Raw genomic sequence first — 15534 nt, forward strand, 5'->3', positions numbered from 1 at the left:
GCTGTTCTTTTTCCTTTTTTTCTTTATGCTGGTGGAACTCCACACTGTGTGCCACAGCACGGGGCTGGGCTTAAGATCCTCTTTCTCTTAATTGTGAGCAAGACCAAGTGCAGCCTAGTGCAGATGCTTCAGATTCTTTTTTGTGACAGTAAAAACCAAGTTACTGGGCTTCTAGCTTGGGTCATGTTGTACAGGCCAGAATGGAGAATCTGATGGTCCATTTTGGCTTTAAAAGTCTGTGTACAAAGGCACAGCTCAAGCAGTGATACCAGATGCTTCCCTTGCAGTACGCCTGCCAAGCACTAAATCCACATAGGAAATTAAAATTCATTCAAGACCAAACTTGGTATCAAAAATGCCTCTTCTATTGCTGCTTTGTTTCAGCTACTTCCTTTGCATCTGTTTGTGTTTGTTCTAATTTTTTTGGCTCAAGATGAACCTGAACTGCAAAATTTGGATCCAGATCTGAACCCTTCCAAAAGTTTGGGGGTGTTTGGTTCCGGGTCTTTGGCATAGCCCCATTGCAAAGGGGAGCAGCTGCATAGCTTGGATTTGGTACAGGTTCTTCTCCAACTCCTACAAACACCTTCTGAAAAGATGAGGAGTTTGAGTGCCCAGATCACTGTTGTGTTAGGCTGGGGGTGGTGGTTCTGTAGTTTAATTTCATGCTTTTTTAACCTCCTTTGTCTCAGGCTCTTTTTTACTTCTGCTTAGAATGTTTCCTTGCTCTTTTTTTGATAAAATGCCTTGTTCTTCCTTTGGTGGTTCCCTGCTCATGTCCTGGAGGTACCAGGTGAGCTGTGCACAGTCCCAAGGAATGCCTCCACACTGAACTGGGCTGGCTTCCACCAGGTCTGAACTAGAAGCTGTGCAGCATGCTTAGCATGGCAGGAAGCCCAAGCTAATAAGCTCTCCTGAGAGAAGGAATAAATTAGCTTGGGCTCAGTGCTTGATCTAATGTGGCTGTGTGGTTTGGGGTTCAGATTTGGCTGGTATCCAGCTGGCTCCTTGAGGAAGGCAGAATGACCTTGCCTTGCTTGGAAAATACTGTTTAGATAGAACTACCCTCAGTGAAATTAAGGATGTGTGGGGCTGCCCTACCCACCAGTAAAACATTGCCACTTCAGAGTGCAGCCAGCAGGTGATTCACAGGAATAATCTGTTGATGTAGGTCAGATTGTTCATGCTTTCCTCTTCTGTACAGGTTTTTACTTCTGCAAAGCCTTCAGTCCAGTCCTTAAAACAGAGCTCTGGACAAACAACACTGTAAGCTGTTGTGCTTGGGAATATGATGAACTAGCAAGTATTTCTCTTCACACATGACAAGAGCACATGGAATTGTTGAGAAGTCTGACATTTCATGAAAACAGGAAGAATACTTGTCTCCCTCTCATTATTTTCCCAAAAGAATTCGTAGTTCTTCATCCTTAACTATAGCTGCTCAGATGTGCAGTGCTTTATTGTGAAGCCTGTGATGAACCTGCCACCTAATTATAAAGACAAACCTGTTCCTGAACAGATCTTAAAGTAATTTCTTTTCCTCTATATTTTTCTCAACTAGCCTCAGCACAAGGTGGAGTGTCTTTGGGCCTTGTGTGAATTTGTTTCACAGTCCAGTTTAAACTGGGTTGGTTTTGAGGAGAAACAGAAGAGCATTTATTTGAGGAGGAGGGGAGATGAGAAATCTCATTCTTTATTCTGCTTCTTTCTAGCTACTACAGAGCAAACGAGGTGCAGCAGTTCACCCACTCCAGACCAGTCAGGAAAGGAGAAAAAGACCCAGACAACGAGTTTGCTGTGAGTCCTTTGCTGTTAATGCCTCTTGGCTTGGGTGTCTGTGCTGTGAGGAAAGGGCTCTGTGCTTTTCTTCATTTTGTTGGTGTTTTGAACAACACTGTCACAATTTTTCTTCCCTCTGCCTGTGGCAATGGAGTTTTGCTGTTAAAGTGTAGGAGAAATGAAGAGCTGCACTTTGCATAGCAATCTTTACTTCAAGCCAGTGGGATGATGTCAAGAGGCTCTGTAGCTGAAGCTGTAATGTTCAAAATCCTTGACCTAGAAGCCATAAATACTGTGCTGATTCACATCTAATGTGAATGATGGAGCCATCCTTAACAGCATCTAACCATGAAGGTTTAGTTCAGCTTCAGGCCAGGTTTTAAGATGTGCAGTGGAGAGTGAGCCTTGGCTGTAGGGCAGCTTTCCTTGCTGCCTGTGGGGTGGACTGTTGCTCATCTGTATTTTTTCCTTCTCTGTCTAGAATATGTGGATAGAAAGGACCACCTACACAACAGCATATTCATTTCCAGGCATCCTCAAGTGGTTTGAAGTCAAGCAGATCACAACGGTGAGTTCTGCATATAGGCTGGATCTCATCCCATCCAATCTCTCATGGGGTAGAGAGTGTTGCCCCAGTTAGGACTACTAGTCCTTCCACTGTTGGACATGCCACACCAGTAACATCTGCTTCAGATAAAAGCAAGTGTGTGTCTTCTTTGGTGGGCTTGTCTTCTTATGTCATTCTGCAGACAGCTTGACCCAAGGCAGCAAAATTTTACATTGCCTTTGTAATGCTTGGGAGAGTGGCTACTTCTGTGACACACTCCACAGTCAGCAGCCAAGTCCTAAACCCTTGTTCCTTCAGGGAAAGGTACAAGATCATTCTTGCATTCATCTTTGAATGGCAAGATGCTTAGTACAGGGGGTCCAAAACCCTCTGCTGGAAAATATTGGGCTGCCATTTATACAGGAGGAGTTTCTTAACTCCATATTCAGTGGAGGTGAGTGAAGGTTATTGTTTCTTCTTCCCATCAGGAAGAGATCAGCCCCTTGGAGAACGCCATAGAAACGATGGAGCTAACCAATGAGAAGATCAGCAACATTGTCCAGCAGCATGTGTGGGACAGGAGCCTTCCTGTACATCCTCTCTCTATGCTCCTGAATGGGATTGTGGACCCAGCAGTCATGGGGGGATATACCAACTATGAAAAGGTCTTTTTCACATTTATCTGTAGCTCAGCCTGACCTCTGCAGTGTTGGAGACCTGGATTGAAACGGGGGGGATTTGAGCTCAGCTGTTACTCCTAGTGCACTCTGTAGCTGTAGCTGTGTGTTCAGAGCTCAGAGAAGAGGAGACAAGGACACAGACAAGAGATTTCCTCTAGAAAGCAAGGTGGAACTCTCCCCATCTTTGGTTTTAGTGCTGTGAGTTGCCACAGATGAACGATCCAGCTCTTTTGGGCCTCCTTGCCAGTGGTGATAATAACCTGGTCCTACCTCGTGGGGGCACCGAGGTGCTTGGTCAGCCCAGTGAGCAGTGCAAGTAACACAGAGAAGCAAAGAGCTGGTGGTTCTCCCTTCTGTTAACACTGAATGGAGAAGCAAATGAGGATTTCTCTTTCCAGCAGATAATCTGTCTTTGGAGTCTTGCAGCAAAGAGCATTTATTTCATGGGAAAAAAAAAAAAAGCAGTATTTCTTAGCCAGATGTGTTCAGCTGACTTCAGCTGAACAGTGTATGTTCATCCATTTTTGTCACATTTAACTGAAGCTGCTTCTTCCCAATATCTAAGGATGATATTCCCAGCACAAATGATGTTCCCAGCACAAAATACATTGCTCATTTCCATAAACGGAATGGATGGTGTTAAAACATGTTTAATTCTTCTCAGATGCTTTCCAGTCACATGAAGTGCAAAAGCTAAATGGGAGAGGGTCTGATTTATCTGGGGTCTAACTCTGCTGATTCCAGAGGAGCTGCATGCTTTGCCAGGGCTGACTTTGGCCCTAAATCCTCCTGTTTTATGAATTAAGGGTGACATGAAGTTTAGAATTACGAAAGTGGGAAAGCAGTTAAAACTAGGAAACACAAGGTATCTGTAACCACATCTGGAAATACTCATTTCTGCTTCATATTTTCCTATTTCAACTAAAGATCAGTACAGAACATTTGGCTTTTGTGGGCGGCTGAAATCTTGAGATTTTCATTGTAACCAAAAGCCAAAGTCTGCGTTTTCAACATCAGCTTTCTTGCAATAATGAAGCACTTTCAAGAAGGACCCTTTGGGACCCACCCTCAGTCCTCTCCCAGGGTGACCTCCTCTTGACATCAGCCTCTTTCAGAATCATATCCATAGGCCTCAAACACTTGTACACACAGTGAAGTTAATGGAACACAGAACTGAAAAATAGATGCAGAAGTTGACATAGATCAGAGGCATGATTTAAAAGCAAACTGAAAATGATTAGGGGTTTTATCTAGGAACAAGAAAAATTAAATTCGTCTAACCAGGAACTGTGAAACATTCCAATGCAACACACTGTAGCCCATAATGTGAATTGGCACAATTTTAAGGCTTCAGTCCAGGAAAGTGGACTTGTGTCCAGCTTCAAACTGATACCAGATTCTGCTGATGAAAGGTAAACACATAAGAAGTGTAGACTAAAGGTGCTTTGTTGAATCAAACCATGAGTCAAAATCTCAACACAGTCTTTATTTCTACTGAATCTTTGTAACAAGCCCCATGTGAAAATGTTCTGCTTAAGGGCTTAAATCATAAAAGCTTGAGGAAATTGCAGGCAGGAGGTGCTCTGGTCAGCTTCTGCAGCTGAGGTTGGTTGTGTGTCAGTGTGTCCTGCAGGTCACTGCATGTGAAAAATGAAAGACTTTTTGAAGTAGGAAATCAAGGGACTGGGTCTGCTACTCACACTTGAGCCAACACGTAACGTAACCTTGGTTATTCAAATCAAAACTGGTTTATGAGAGGGGAATTGGAATTGAGGAAAGCTCTTCTCATGAAGTGACTTTTATATATAGCTGTGTTTCACTGAAAAAATAGTTTTGGTTTGGTTTTTAAACAACAAAAAAGTCTCTTTTCTTCCAAGTTTTCAACAAATAACCGTGGTTCTTTATCATAGAATCACTCTGGTTGGAAAAGACCTCTAGGATCATCAATTCCAGCCTTCCTCCCAACATCTCCCTGACCACTAGACCACAGCCTCAAGTGCTACTTCTACTGTTTTTGGAACATCTCCAGGGGTGATGACTCCATCACCTCCCTGGGCAGCTTGTTCCATTGCCTAACCACTCTCTCAGTAATGGTCAGACTACACAGAGGTTGTCCCTTTGTGTCAGGGAGGTAGTAGAATTTGGTTTTAATTTGAGAAATAACAGCAATGAATTGCTTTTAAAGTACAGGGGTCTTCCACTCAGAGTGTGAAAGCAACGTAGTGTCTGTATCATCTTCTCTCTTTGCTTTCAGGCCTTCTTCACAGAGAAGTATATTCAAGAACATCCTGAAGATCAAGATAAAATTGAACTGCTTAAGCACCTGATTGCTCTGCAGGTATTGTGTTCTTACAGTGCAGATTGCTTCCCTTCAATTATTTACATTTTTCATACAACAGGGGCTAGGTAAAGCTACTTCACAATCATACAGCTTTGGGGGCTAAGAAGTGATACCCCAACATCTGACATGCTGTGTTTTCCAAAGCAGAATATAGAATCTGAGTGAGAAACAGGGAACTGTAGGTATAGATGGGAGGTGTTCATGTTCCTTGGAGCTCAAAGTCAAGTTATGTCAGTGTCACAAGTTAGGAGGCAGCAGCTGAGCTTCCTTACTGTGTGATGGCTTTTTTTTTGCCTCTGCACACTGCAAATGATGTTGATTTAAGTCCTTTGAGTGTATCCAAGATGTGTAACATGCATAGAAAATTCCTCCCTGGAGCAGGAGAGCTGATCGGTCCTTTTGTAGCTTGATTTTGTCCCTCCTTTCAGATGCCTTTGTTGGCAGAAGGAATCAGGATCCATGGTGAGAAGCTGACAGAACAGCTCAAGCCTCTGCACGACAGACTGACAGCCTGTTTCAAAGAGCTGAGGAAGAAGGTGGAGAAGCAGTATGGTGTGATAACGTTGGTAAGCATGCCTAGCTGTTCAGTGTTTTCCCTTAAACACAACTCTCCCCTTCCCCCCTCCTGAGTTCCTGCTCCCTGATTCACCACAAGCCTGTTTGTCTGCAGCCTCCCTCCCTCACCGAGAGGAAACAGAGCAGGTCAGGCTCTGTCGTGCTGCCCTACATCATGTCTTCCACACTGAGGAGGCTCTCAGTCACATCAGTGGCATCTTCTGTGGTCTCTACATCTTCCACATCATCTGACAGCACGTCCTCCAGACCAGGTTCTGATGGGTTAGTAACCAGCCTTTACGTGTGGTTTACCAGAGTGGGGACATGCTTTGGCTGGAATTAGTTCAATGGGATTTTATTCCATACAAAATAGTAATACCTACACATCTGAAAATTTAAATGGAGGCCAATGTTATTCCATTTGACAGACAGGGTGTGTGAAGCAGCTAGGGATAGTTCTGGGATTTGAGCCCACAAGTGTCTGTCTCTGGAGTCCCAGTTATCTGTGTGGTACTGAAGAGGGATGGAGGCAGTGTGTGTCAGATGCACACTGCTCCTGTCTCCCAGGAATGCTGGAAAACAGAGGTGTAAGAGGTGTAATTTAGTTTGACATGGTCTGCAATGAGGTGAGTAGTCACATGGTGCTGGTTCCACCCAGCCCCTTGCAGCTGCATGTGTGGCATTAAAAGGAGCTGCCACAGATGGAGACATCTCCTGATGTCACTTGATATCATCTCTGATAGTCAGGGAGTCTGGGTGACTTGCTGAAGGTCACACAGCAGACTCTGTGGTGGAGTCCAGGATAAAATGCAGGTCTGTCTCCCTCTGCAAGTAGATCACACTTTATCTTGTACATAAGACATCATGCTCAAAATTGTTGGGGTGACTTAGGAGCACTGATCTCACTGAAGATTCCGTGGTCATAGCTCAGGTGTTTCACAGGGATCTCTCCTGCAGCCTAAGATCATGGCTTTTAACAGGCACTGCTTTAAATGTCTGAGGGACTAATGGTTTGTGTTTTTTCACTCTCTTGGTGTTGGCCACAGATCTATTCTGGAACCTCTCTTGGAGAGAAGGATATCAACAGCTTCCAGAGCTGAGGAGCTGCCCATGAGAGACGACGGTGATAACCGGATTAGCAAACTCAAACGGAAGGACTGGGGGATTAGCAAGTCTCAGGTTATTGTAGAGAAGGAACCAGAAACAGAACTGACTTCCAAAATGGTAAATAATAATGATAATAATATCCACATAACAAGATTTTAGTGTTTCCTTTGCTTTCAGCCATCCTTGTCGTCGGGAGCTTGGCTGAATAGCGGGAGGGGTTCAAATACCAAAAGCCTTGGTCATCTGAGCAATTCTTGCTTTTTTTATTTGGAAAATTTGTGTCACAGCCTGAACTGCAGTTTGGCTTGAGGTACAGAGTGGAAGCGTGAGGCAGTGATATTTCATCTAGGTGCTCAGTGGCCTCATTTCTTGTAGGAGTGGAGGACTGTGTGGGGCACTCAGCACCACGTAGAATTGTTCTGGCTTTGTTGGAGTAAGCAGATACTGCTAGCCCACTCAAAAATCCAGCTGGCAAGCCAGATGTTTAGCTGCTATCACTCAGCATCACTGCACAAATCAAATGGACTGCAAGGTGAAGATCAGTTTGATAGATTGGGGAGTTGAAAAAAAAGATGGTCTGGTAGTTAAGTCACTAGCTTGGGACTTTGAAAAACTGGTTCTTCCAACGTGTGCTCTGCTGCAGACCTTGTGAGGGCAGGAGTGTTTACAAATGGAGGGATAAAAGAGAATTTATACCCCCAGAGCAATCTTGTAAAGAGGAATATATTGGAGATGGTGAGGCATTGAGGTTGACAGTGGGATTCAGAATAAGTTTCAGGCCAAAAGGAGAGTTATGTGACCTTGGAGTATTCTCCTGATCTGTGCACAGACTGTGTTACGCTGTCAGAGCACGTGTGAGAATTAGACATCTGAGTTTCTGAGCTGGTGGCTCAGTGATACAGAGTGATACTGATGTGATTGAGTGATACTGATGTGATTGAACACAAGCTGCGTAAATAATGAGAAAACATGAGTTCTTCTGTTTCCCTTTCTGTCCCAAGATCTCAGCTGAATCTGGCAGGAACAGGCCATGCTGCTATATATTCAGGAATTCTCATCAAATCTGAGCCATGCTGCCAGCACTTGGAGTCTGCAGGATATTTATAAAAAGGGGAACTGTGGTTCTAGGATCATGTCATTTGGTATTGACAGGAACATCTGGGATTGTAAATATTAGTGGTTCAGGAGGCCTGGCCCTGTGCCTCTGGAAAAGCTGCCATTGAATTAAACAGATTTAACCCACAAACTGTGATGTCAGCTGCTGATCACTTTATTAAAAGTAAAACCAGAGGGAAAGGACCTGGGAGAAAGCCCATTTGTATCGACCAGTTTGCTAGGACAGGAAGACACTTCTGTCCAAGGAGAGGCACAACAGAACACCCACCCTCCCTTGTCCCCTCATATCTGAGGGCAAATGACATGTGTGATCAGCTTACTGAAAGGAATGAGCAGTCAAGGGCTGTACTCAGGCTTAAGAACACTGCAAAGTGCAGAGAAAGCTGTTTTTTATAGCTGGTCTGTTCCATAGCTTCATAATGCAGCACAGGAATTGGACAGGCTGGTTTTATACAGCTCCTGACTAAGCTGCCTGGGAGCTGGAAAGCCAGAGGGGACTCAAGGCTTGCTGTATGTCCAGCAGCTTTGGTCTTTATAGTTTTTATATTCACTACACAGCAGTGTGTGGTCCCTCCTCCACAGTGAGAAATATGGAACTGCTCAGTGGTGGAGGTTTGATCTCTAAAAGAGCCCAGGGAGCCCAATGACACGTGTAAGTGGCATCCCTCTCTGTAGAGCAATAAACTGATATTTAAAAAGACCATGATGGTCATGCACTGGACTCTTGGGACCCTATCAGGTGGCTTCATGCTTTGAAGAGCACAGGGGACACCTGTGACACTGGAGGGGACTGGAACAATGCAAGGGGTTTGCTCTCTGAAGCCTGAACTGGATTTCACAGCCCCAAGGAGCTGGATGATGCTGACAGTCCTGACTTGAACTCAGAATTTCATCTTTGCTCCTTAGAAAGACTTTCCCCCAGAAAAAATCAGCTCACAAAGCTGCTAGTCAAATGCAGCAATTTTCAGCCCAGCATTTGCCCTTCTTGAATAATACACCGAGGTGGTTAAAAGCAGATTACTGTTGCTGCCAGGTTTGTAAGGCCCCACAGGAAACAGGATGTGTCTTAGTGGCCGTGGCTTAGCCAGGGCAGTGGTTTCACTCTGAGGTTCCCCCTGCACCCACCTTTCTCTTGGCTTTTCTGGAGCTTGGTGCCTTTGTGACAGGTCTGATGATCTGATACCTGTGCAGCAACCTCGCTGGCTTCTAAAGGTTTTGTTTGCTCTTTCTTTCAACCAGGGCATGTCAGGAAAAGCACAAAGGCCAAAGAGTCTTCAGTTAGGAGACAACAGGCTGACGTTGCTTCAGGGTTCTTCACTCCAGCAGTCAACCACTCGCAGCCCACCACCCATCACTCCCAAAACCCCAAGAACCCAAAGTAAGTTCTCTTCTGGGGCAGCTGCCACGTCCTTCAGGGCAGCACCTGCAGCAGCAGGAAAACCTCACTGGGGAGGGAGGAACTGCTCTGAAGAACTTCACAGATAGTGTCTCTGGGCTGTTCGTGTTTGTAGACGTTTTTGTTAGATAAGAGAATTTGGCTGCATTATCAAAGGCATTGCAGTCATACTGGTGAGTTACATCCACTTGTTCAAAAACGGTAGATCAGATGAATTCCAGAGGATGATTTTTATCACTTGCAGTTTCTTTCCTGTTTTCTCCTGTATTGACTTGTGGAAGGTGTAAGAAACCTCAAAGTCAACATCACATGAATCAATGGAAACACTTGTAAATGCATCAGGTCAGGTGGTTACAGCACAAACTAGAGGAATCTCTCCTGTGAGCTCACTGGATGGAACTGTGTTAATCCAGAGTGCTCTTTCTGATCAGCTCTGTGCATCATTTTTGTGGGCAAGCCCTGAAGGCTTTGTTAATTAATGAACAGTAACTCCCATGATGTGGAAAAAAGTTTCAGAAGTTGCTCTTCAGCTTGGAAATCACCTAATAAATGTTACACCAGAAAGAGATGGAATTTATCCTGTAGAGTTAGCAAAATGAATACTTTCCACACTTAGCTTCCTTGCATGTCCAGTAAGCTCTGTGGTTAATTCTGAGGCAATACAGAAATATGGCTGAGGTAAAAATAGGACTTTGGTGTCACCACTGACAACTTCCTTGCTTTCTGTTGCATTTCTCCTCTACTCCTCTTTTTTTAAAAGAACAGAAGTTCATGTGTAGGACCTGACTGTCCTCCCTCTTGGGTGGATTCAGAATCCAGTGTAGATAACAACCTAAATCAGCATAAAACTGTTGTGAGAGGATTAAAATTTAAAGAAAAAAAAAATCAGTCAGGGTGGGGATGGAGTGGGGAGACAACCAGAAACACAAACAAATGCAGGAACATTGTATGAAGAAAAGTCTGTGAAAGGAATGTGAAACCTCACTCTTCCACTTAGCAAGAGGTTTTAATTGCCATTAGTAGCAGGGCAGCTTCCCAGGAATTCTTCTGAAGTTTGGGTACTTATCTACTCCATCAACTGGAGTTAAAATCAAAGTGAATTCTCAGGTTGAGGCCCGGGCTGAAAGGAAACCCCACTGCACACTGCAGATGTGATAATGGATTCAATTTTCTGGTCTCTCAGGCGTGCATTTTTCACATGAGCTTAGGTTCATTTGATGAAGATAGAACTCTGCTGGGCATTCTGAGCTTGAGGGAGGTACAGCTGTGCCTCTGCTTTGACATGCCCACTCAGGTTTAGCCACTAAAGCAAAGAGCTGTTAGCAGATTGAAAGCACAAGATATTAAATGCATCTCCCTTAAAACTCTACGTGGTCAATCCCATTTCCCGTTGCTTTTCCACCTCCTTTAATGTCTTTTCTTCTTGCTGTCCTTGCCTCTAGGTTTCCCCTCCTTGCAGGCAGATGGATTGGCAGCTGCTAGCTTACAGAGCACCCCACCCCCACCCCCACCCAAAAGCAAACCCTACGAGAACAGCACCCCCAGGAACTCTGCAGAGGTAAGGAAATGAGAGCTGACATCTTCTTGGAAGGCAGCTTTGGAGAAAGAGACACCCGTGGAATTTTCCAAGCTGCTTCTAGGGTGGTGCTGCTTGAAACTTGTCTAATCATTTTACTGTTTCACTCCCTGAAACCACAAAAGAATAAGAAGATTTTTTTCTTCAGGAGAAGGCTATCAAGTGCAGTTCCTTCTTCAAGTGGGAGTTGTGTTGTCCTTGGTTATTCAAACTGTGTGTGGGGGTGGGAAGATATATTGAAAACAAACAAGCACAAGGATTGAAAAGTTCCAAAAACATGATCAACATAAAACAGCACAGTAGTTTGGGCCTGAAAAAAAAGGGAAAAAATCACACATTTTCACAAATGATAAATGTCTCTGAGTCCTCAGCTCAGAAGAATCTAATTTTTCAGGGTATGTGTCATTAGTCACTTAAACCAGCCTGGATTGTATCACCATCTTAGCCACAGCTGCCTTCTCAATTTCATGAAGTTGGTTTCCTTCTAGGAACACCAAATTACCACTTTTTTTAATGCTGTGTCACTGATGTTTCTCTTACACTATGGGATTCCAAATGACTTGCAGATATTAAATGTGCAAAAATTCTGGTCAGAGTGTCAAAATCATGTCACCTGTCCCTGAAATGCAGGTGCTCCTGATAAGACACTGTGGTCACTTCCCAGAGTGCAGCAGCAGCAGCAGGCATCATCCTTTTGCAACTGGGAGAGGGATGGAAGTTTTCCTCAGTCCAATTTGTAAATAATTTTATGGAGGATCTTAGTGGGATGAGCTGGAATTCAGCCAAAAAGCACTTAAAGAGTGATTGCACTGAAAACATATTATCTCTGACAGCACAGGAAGACAACAAAAGAGCTGATCACTTCATTCTGTTAGGAAGAGATGATGCTGGTGGAAAGCTTTGAAGGAAGGGATAAGGTCTTCTGCTTTGCCCTTCAGTTGGTCAGAGCTGCCTGTGCCTCTGCAGAGGGGCAGCACAGCTCCTGTGGGTGGTGTGAGTGGCGGAAATCCGCCAGCCCTGGGGATGCTGTGGGAGTCACTGCTTGAAGAGGATTAATAAAAGAGCCTCCTTCCCTTGAGTCTTGTAAGAAAACTAATTACTAACATGTTCTGACTTGCAACATTGACCTTGGCTTGCAGCCAAATGCAAAGGATTGGAGAGTCTGTAAAGAGAGGTTGTAAAAGTATTTTCCAAAGCCTGTTATTACTTTGTTGTTGTAAAGTTGACTCTGTTCTCCTTCACTTAGAGTAGTCCTGAAATCTGAGCAGTTCTGGCCAAGTAAGAGGTGAGCCACACAAGCTGGTTCCTCACCTTTCACATCATGTTGGGTTACAGGATGCCCCTGAAGACAAGCAAAAAACCAACTTGAAAGAACCCCTTCGTGCACTTCCCTGCAAGGCTGAGGAGCACCCTCCAAGCCTCTCTGCTGGGCTGCAGGGCTGTGGCTTGCTGGAGTAGCAAAACTCTTTGCTTGCTGCCATTTTATGGACTTAGCTTCACAGTTCTGATTGGGAAGTGTCCCATCCTTTTGGCCCCTACTTGGTGCAGCTCATCAAGCCAGCAAGATAAAAATAGTTGAGATTTGAAACCCTGAGGGAAATGAGTTCAGAAGGAGGGATGGAGGGGCAGATGGCTCTGATTTAAAGTCAGGCTGCAGGTCAGGAGCAGCTAAAACAGATCTGCAACCAAAGTGTATTCTAGCAACTAAAGCCTTTCTGCTGTTGCCTCCTGTCAGTCTGTCCTTGTTTGCCCCTCTCATCAACTGCACGAGGCACTGAGAGAGGCTGAAGTCAAAGATTTGGCCCTGAAAGAAACCTCAAGTACTACAGGGCCTTCTGGGCTTCTTGTTTGGTTAAGGGAAATGTCTCAACTTGTTGCTAATGGTTTATTTCTCTGTGTGTTTCTGTTTTATCTTCTCAGGTTGCTCCACCACTACCCAGCAGACGTGAAGCCAAACCTCCCCCCCCACCCCCAAAAACCAGGAAATCCAGCGTTGTCTCTTCAGAGCAAGGACTGCAGTGAGGAGCATCCCTTGCTGGTGTGACAGCAAGTGCCCAGACTGAAACAGCTGCTTCCTTTTCACTGACATGCTGGGGCTCTCTGACCCTAAGGACCAGTGACTGTTCCATTCCAGCTCTTCCATTCACTCCCCATGGCCCTTGCTTTGGGAGCTGTTATTGTGACTGTCTTCACCACCTCTGGTTTACCTTTCCAGTACTGAGACACTGATCACAGAACAGCAGAGGTCACCCTACTGGAATTCTCTCTGTCTGAGTCTTGTCTGGCTTAGAGTTGTCTCACCAGTGCAATTTCAGCAGCTTGTTCCTCATGTGAGTGTGTCACAGTGGTGATTTGCACCAGTGTTTGGAACAAGCCTCACCAGCAGGAGAGGTGTCCTGCAGTGTTTCCACAGGAGTTCTTCAGAGCTGCACTTGGGCACCAATTGCTCCCTTGGTGCCTGGGGCATGAGGTGAAGCAGATCAGAGCCATCCAGGTCAGAGCCCTCCCCAGGCTGTGGCATGGCAGGTGCTGGTCTGTGATGTGCAGTCTCCTGAGGTCCTGGATTGCAGGCAGAGACCTGAGCACTGTTAGCAGAGCAAGAGGTCTGTTTTTCCTGCTAGTCCTTGCATGTGTTTCAGATGAAGCCCAGACATCCTGCCCTGTGCCAGCTCTGCTCCAGCAGTGCCAGGTGCTCACTCCCCGTGGGGAGTTCAGGTTCACCTAAACAACCTTGGCTGTAATTTCACTGTTGATTCTGGTTTTAACACTACAGAGTGGTTGATATTCCTCCCTGAGTTCTCTTACCTGCTTGGTTTGTGCTTGCACTTGGGGCTTGCACAATATTTCATCTCTGTGCTTTTCCAGAGGGTGGAGAAAGTTGCTTCTCCCTGTGAATATGGGAGAAGAATAGAAGCTGCTTTGATACCAGCACTGTACTGGTACCAGCAACTTGGGGAGGATGAAGTGTGCAAAACTGGTTGCACATCCTGCCTTCAGAAACAGTCTGATAGTCACTGTGACCTCTACTGGGGCTGGGCAAATTCATGCAAATATAATTCTAATTCTTTTTTTTTTTCCCCTGCACCCATTTGTGGCAGTACTTGCACTTTGTTTTATAGCCTCCCTTGATCTAGGTTTTTAACAGCCACTAGACTTGAAGGAGCCGTTTAGATCTGGGATGTGTGTGAAAGTTTTGACAATTAACCACCTAGTTTCCTGTTGCCTGGATTACTCCTGCTCTCTGTGCTTTTTCTTTCCTTGGAGGATAGGGTAATCTGTTTAATTTTACTTTTAGTTATTTATTCCCTGCTCTGCCTGGATGTCATCATCAGTCTGTCTATTTGTAGAGAGAAAAAAATGACCTGATCTTAGGTTTTAATGTTTTTAAATTCCTGTGACCTGTGCAGGAGGCTGTTGCAGTGTTGGGATAGCCTGTCCTCACAGCTGCACAGGGACTGGAAATTCAACCCAAATGTCCTTGTTGTTCATGGACCAGATGGGCTTTAGATGCAGCTCTCCTCTCTGCCTGAGCTGCCACTGGAGTCTTACCGGTACGAAATGGGATGTCACCATTGTTGATGAATGCTCCTTGCAGTGTATTTCTGCTCTGTTCTACTCTTAGAACATCCAGATGACTCCAGAGATTCTTCCAGCAGCTCTTTTTGTGCTGCATGGAGCAGGATTTTTCTTAACTGCCTTTTTCAGAACTAATGCACTGGGAAGAAATTCAGTTTTCTTGTCAAGCTACATAATTGAAACTTTCTTTATCTATCCCCCCCACAGCTGCAGCTGCCCATTGGTGCCACATTTGCCAGTGGCAGACAAGCCAGTGAAGTTTGGGGGTTTCTTCCTTTGTAAGAACTATCCACTTGCCCTGTCCAGGCAGAATACTTTGCCATGCTGGTCTCCCTGTGTGACTGGCCTGTTTATGAACAGCTTTTGTCATGGCTGTTACTTTCCACTCGTGTTTTTCAGGAAAGGGAAAAAAATCACTTGTTATTGTTGTTCCCTTTCACTGTGGAACTCAGGAAACATGGGAGCTGGCCTGCAAGGTTTAGATTCAGACTTTTTGGAAAGCTCAGAGTTTCTGAAAAGTCATCAGCAAGAGGGACCAGCTGAGGAATTTGGATCCAGGTTTATTTCTGACCCTATACAAAAGTTTGGCTGTTTGGTTACAGCTTGTGGCCTGTTCAGCACTGGTATTGATGAAGATTCTGTCATGGGCTTTCTCTTCCAGGAAATAATTTTCCTTGTTAACTGTAACTGTCATTTAGCTTCTGATTGTCTGGGAGAAGCTGGGGTGACCCACTCAAAATCCTCACAGTAGCAAATACAAATACTGTTGGGTTGGGTTTTTTTGCAGGCCACTGCACCATTGCTCTGCTCACATGACTTAAATGGGGTTTATTACCTGCTGAAAAATAGAAGTTCCTTAAA

The 15534-nt window shown here is 44.9% G+C and overlaps 1 protein-coding gene across 1 annotated transcript in view; it reads left to right on the forward strand.

Moving 5' to 3' along the window:
• The window catches only part of DOCK5 (dedicator of cytokinesis 5), a gene marked incomplete at its 5' end in the record, with an annotated part of 29265 nt that extends 16146 nt beyond the window's left edge, over positions 1-13119 (forward strand). Inside the window, 11 exons of the mRNA XM_008944714.1 lie at positions 1446-1527; positions 1713-1797; positions 2261-2347; positions 2815-2991; positions 5261-5344; positions 5776-5913; positions 6018-6184; positions 6949-7126; positions 9365-9503; positions 10964-11079; positions 13018-13119. Of these exons, the coding sequence (XP_008942962.1) occupies positions 1446-1527; positions 1713-1797; positions 2261-2347; positions 2815-2991; positions 5261-5344; positions 5776-5913; positions 6018-6184; positions 6949-7126; positions 9365-9503; positions 10964-11079; positions 13018-13119 (1355 nt within the window). The remainder of the gene's footprint in view (positions 1-1445; positions 1528-1712; positions 1798-2260; positions 2348-2814; positions 2992-5260; positions 5345-5775; positions 5914-6017; positions 6185-6948; positions 7127-9364; positions 9504-10963; positions 11080-13017) is intronic.
• Positions 13120-15534: the final 2415 nt, after the last annotated feature.

The sequence above is a fragment of the Merops nubicus genome, unplaced genomic scaffold (assembly GCF_000691845.1).
Source record: "Merops nubicus isolate BGI_N331 unplaced genomic scaffold, ASM69184v1 scaffold8637, whole genome shotgun sequence".
In the NCBI taxonomy this organism is placed as follows: Eukaryota; Metazoa; Chordata; class Aves; order Coraciiformes; family Meropidae; genus Merops; species Merops nubicus.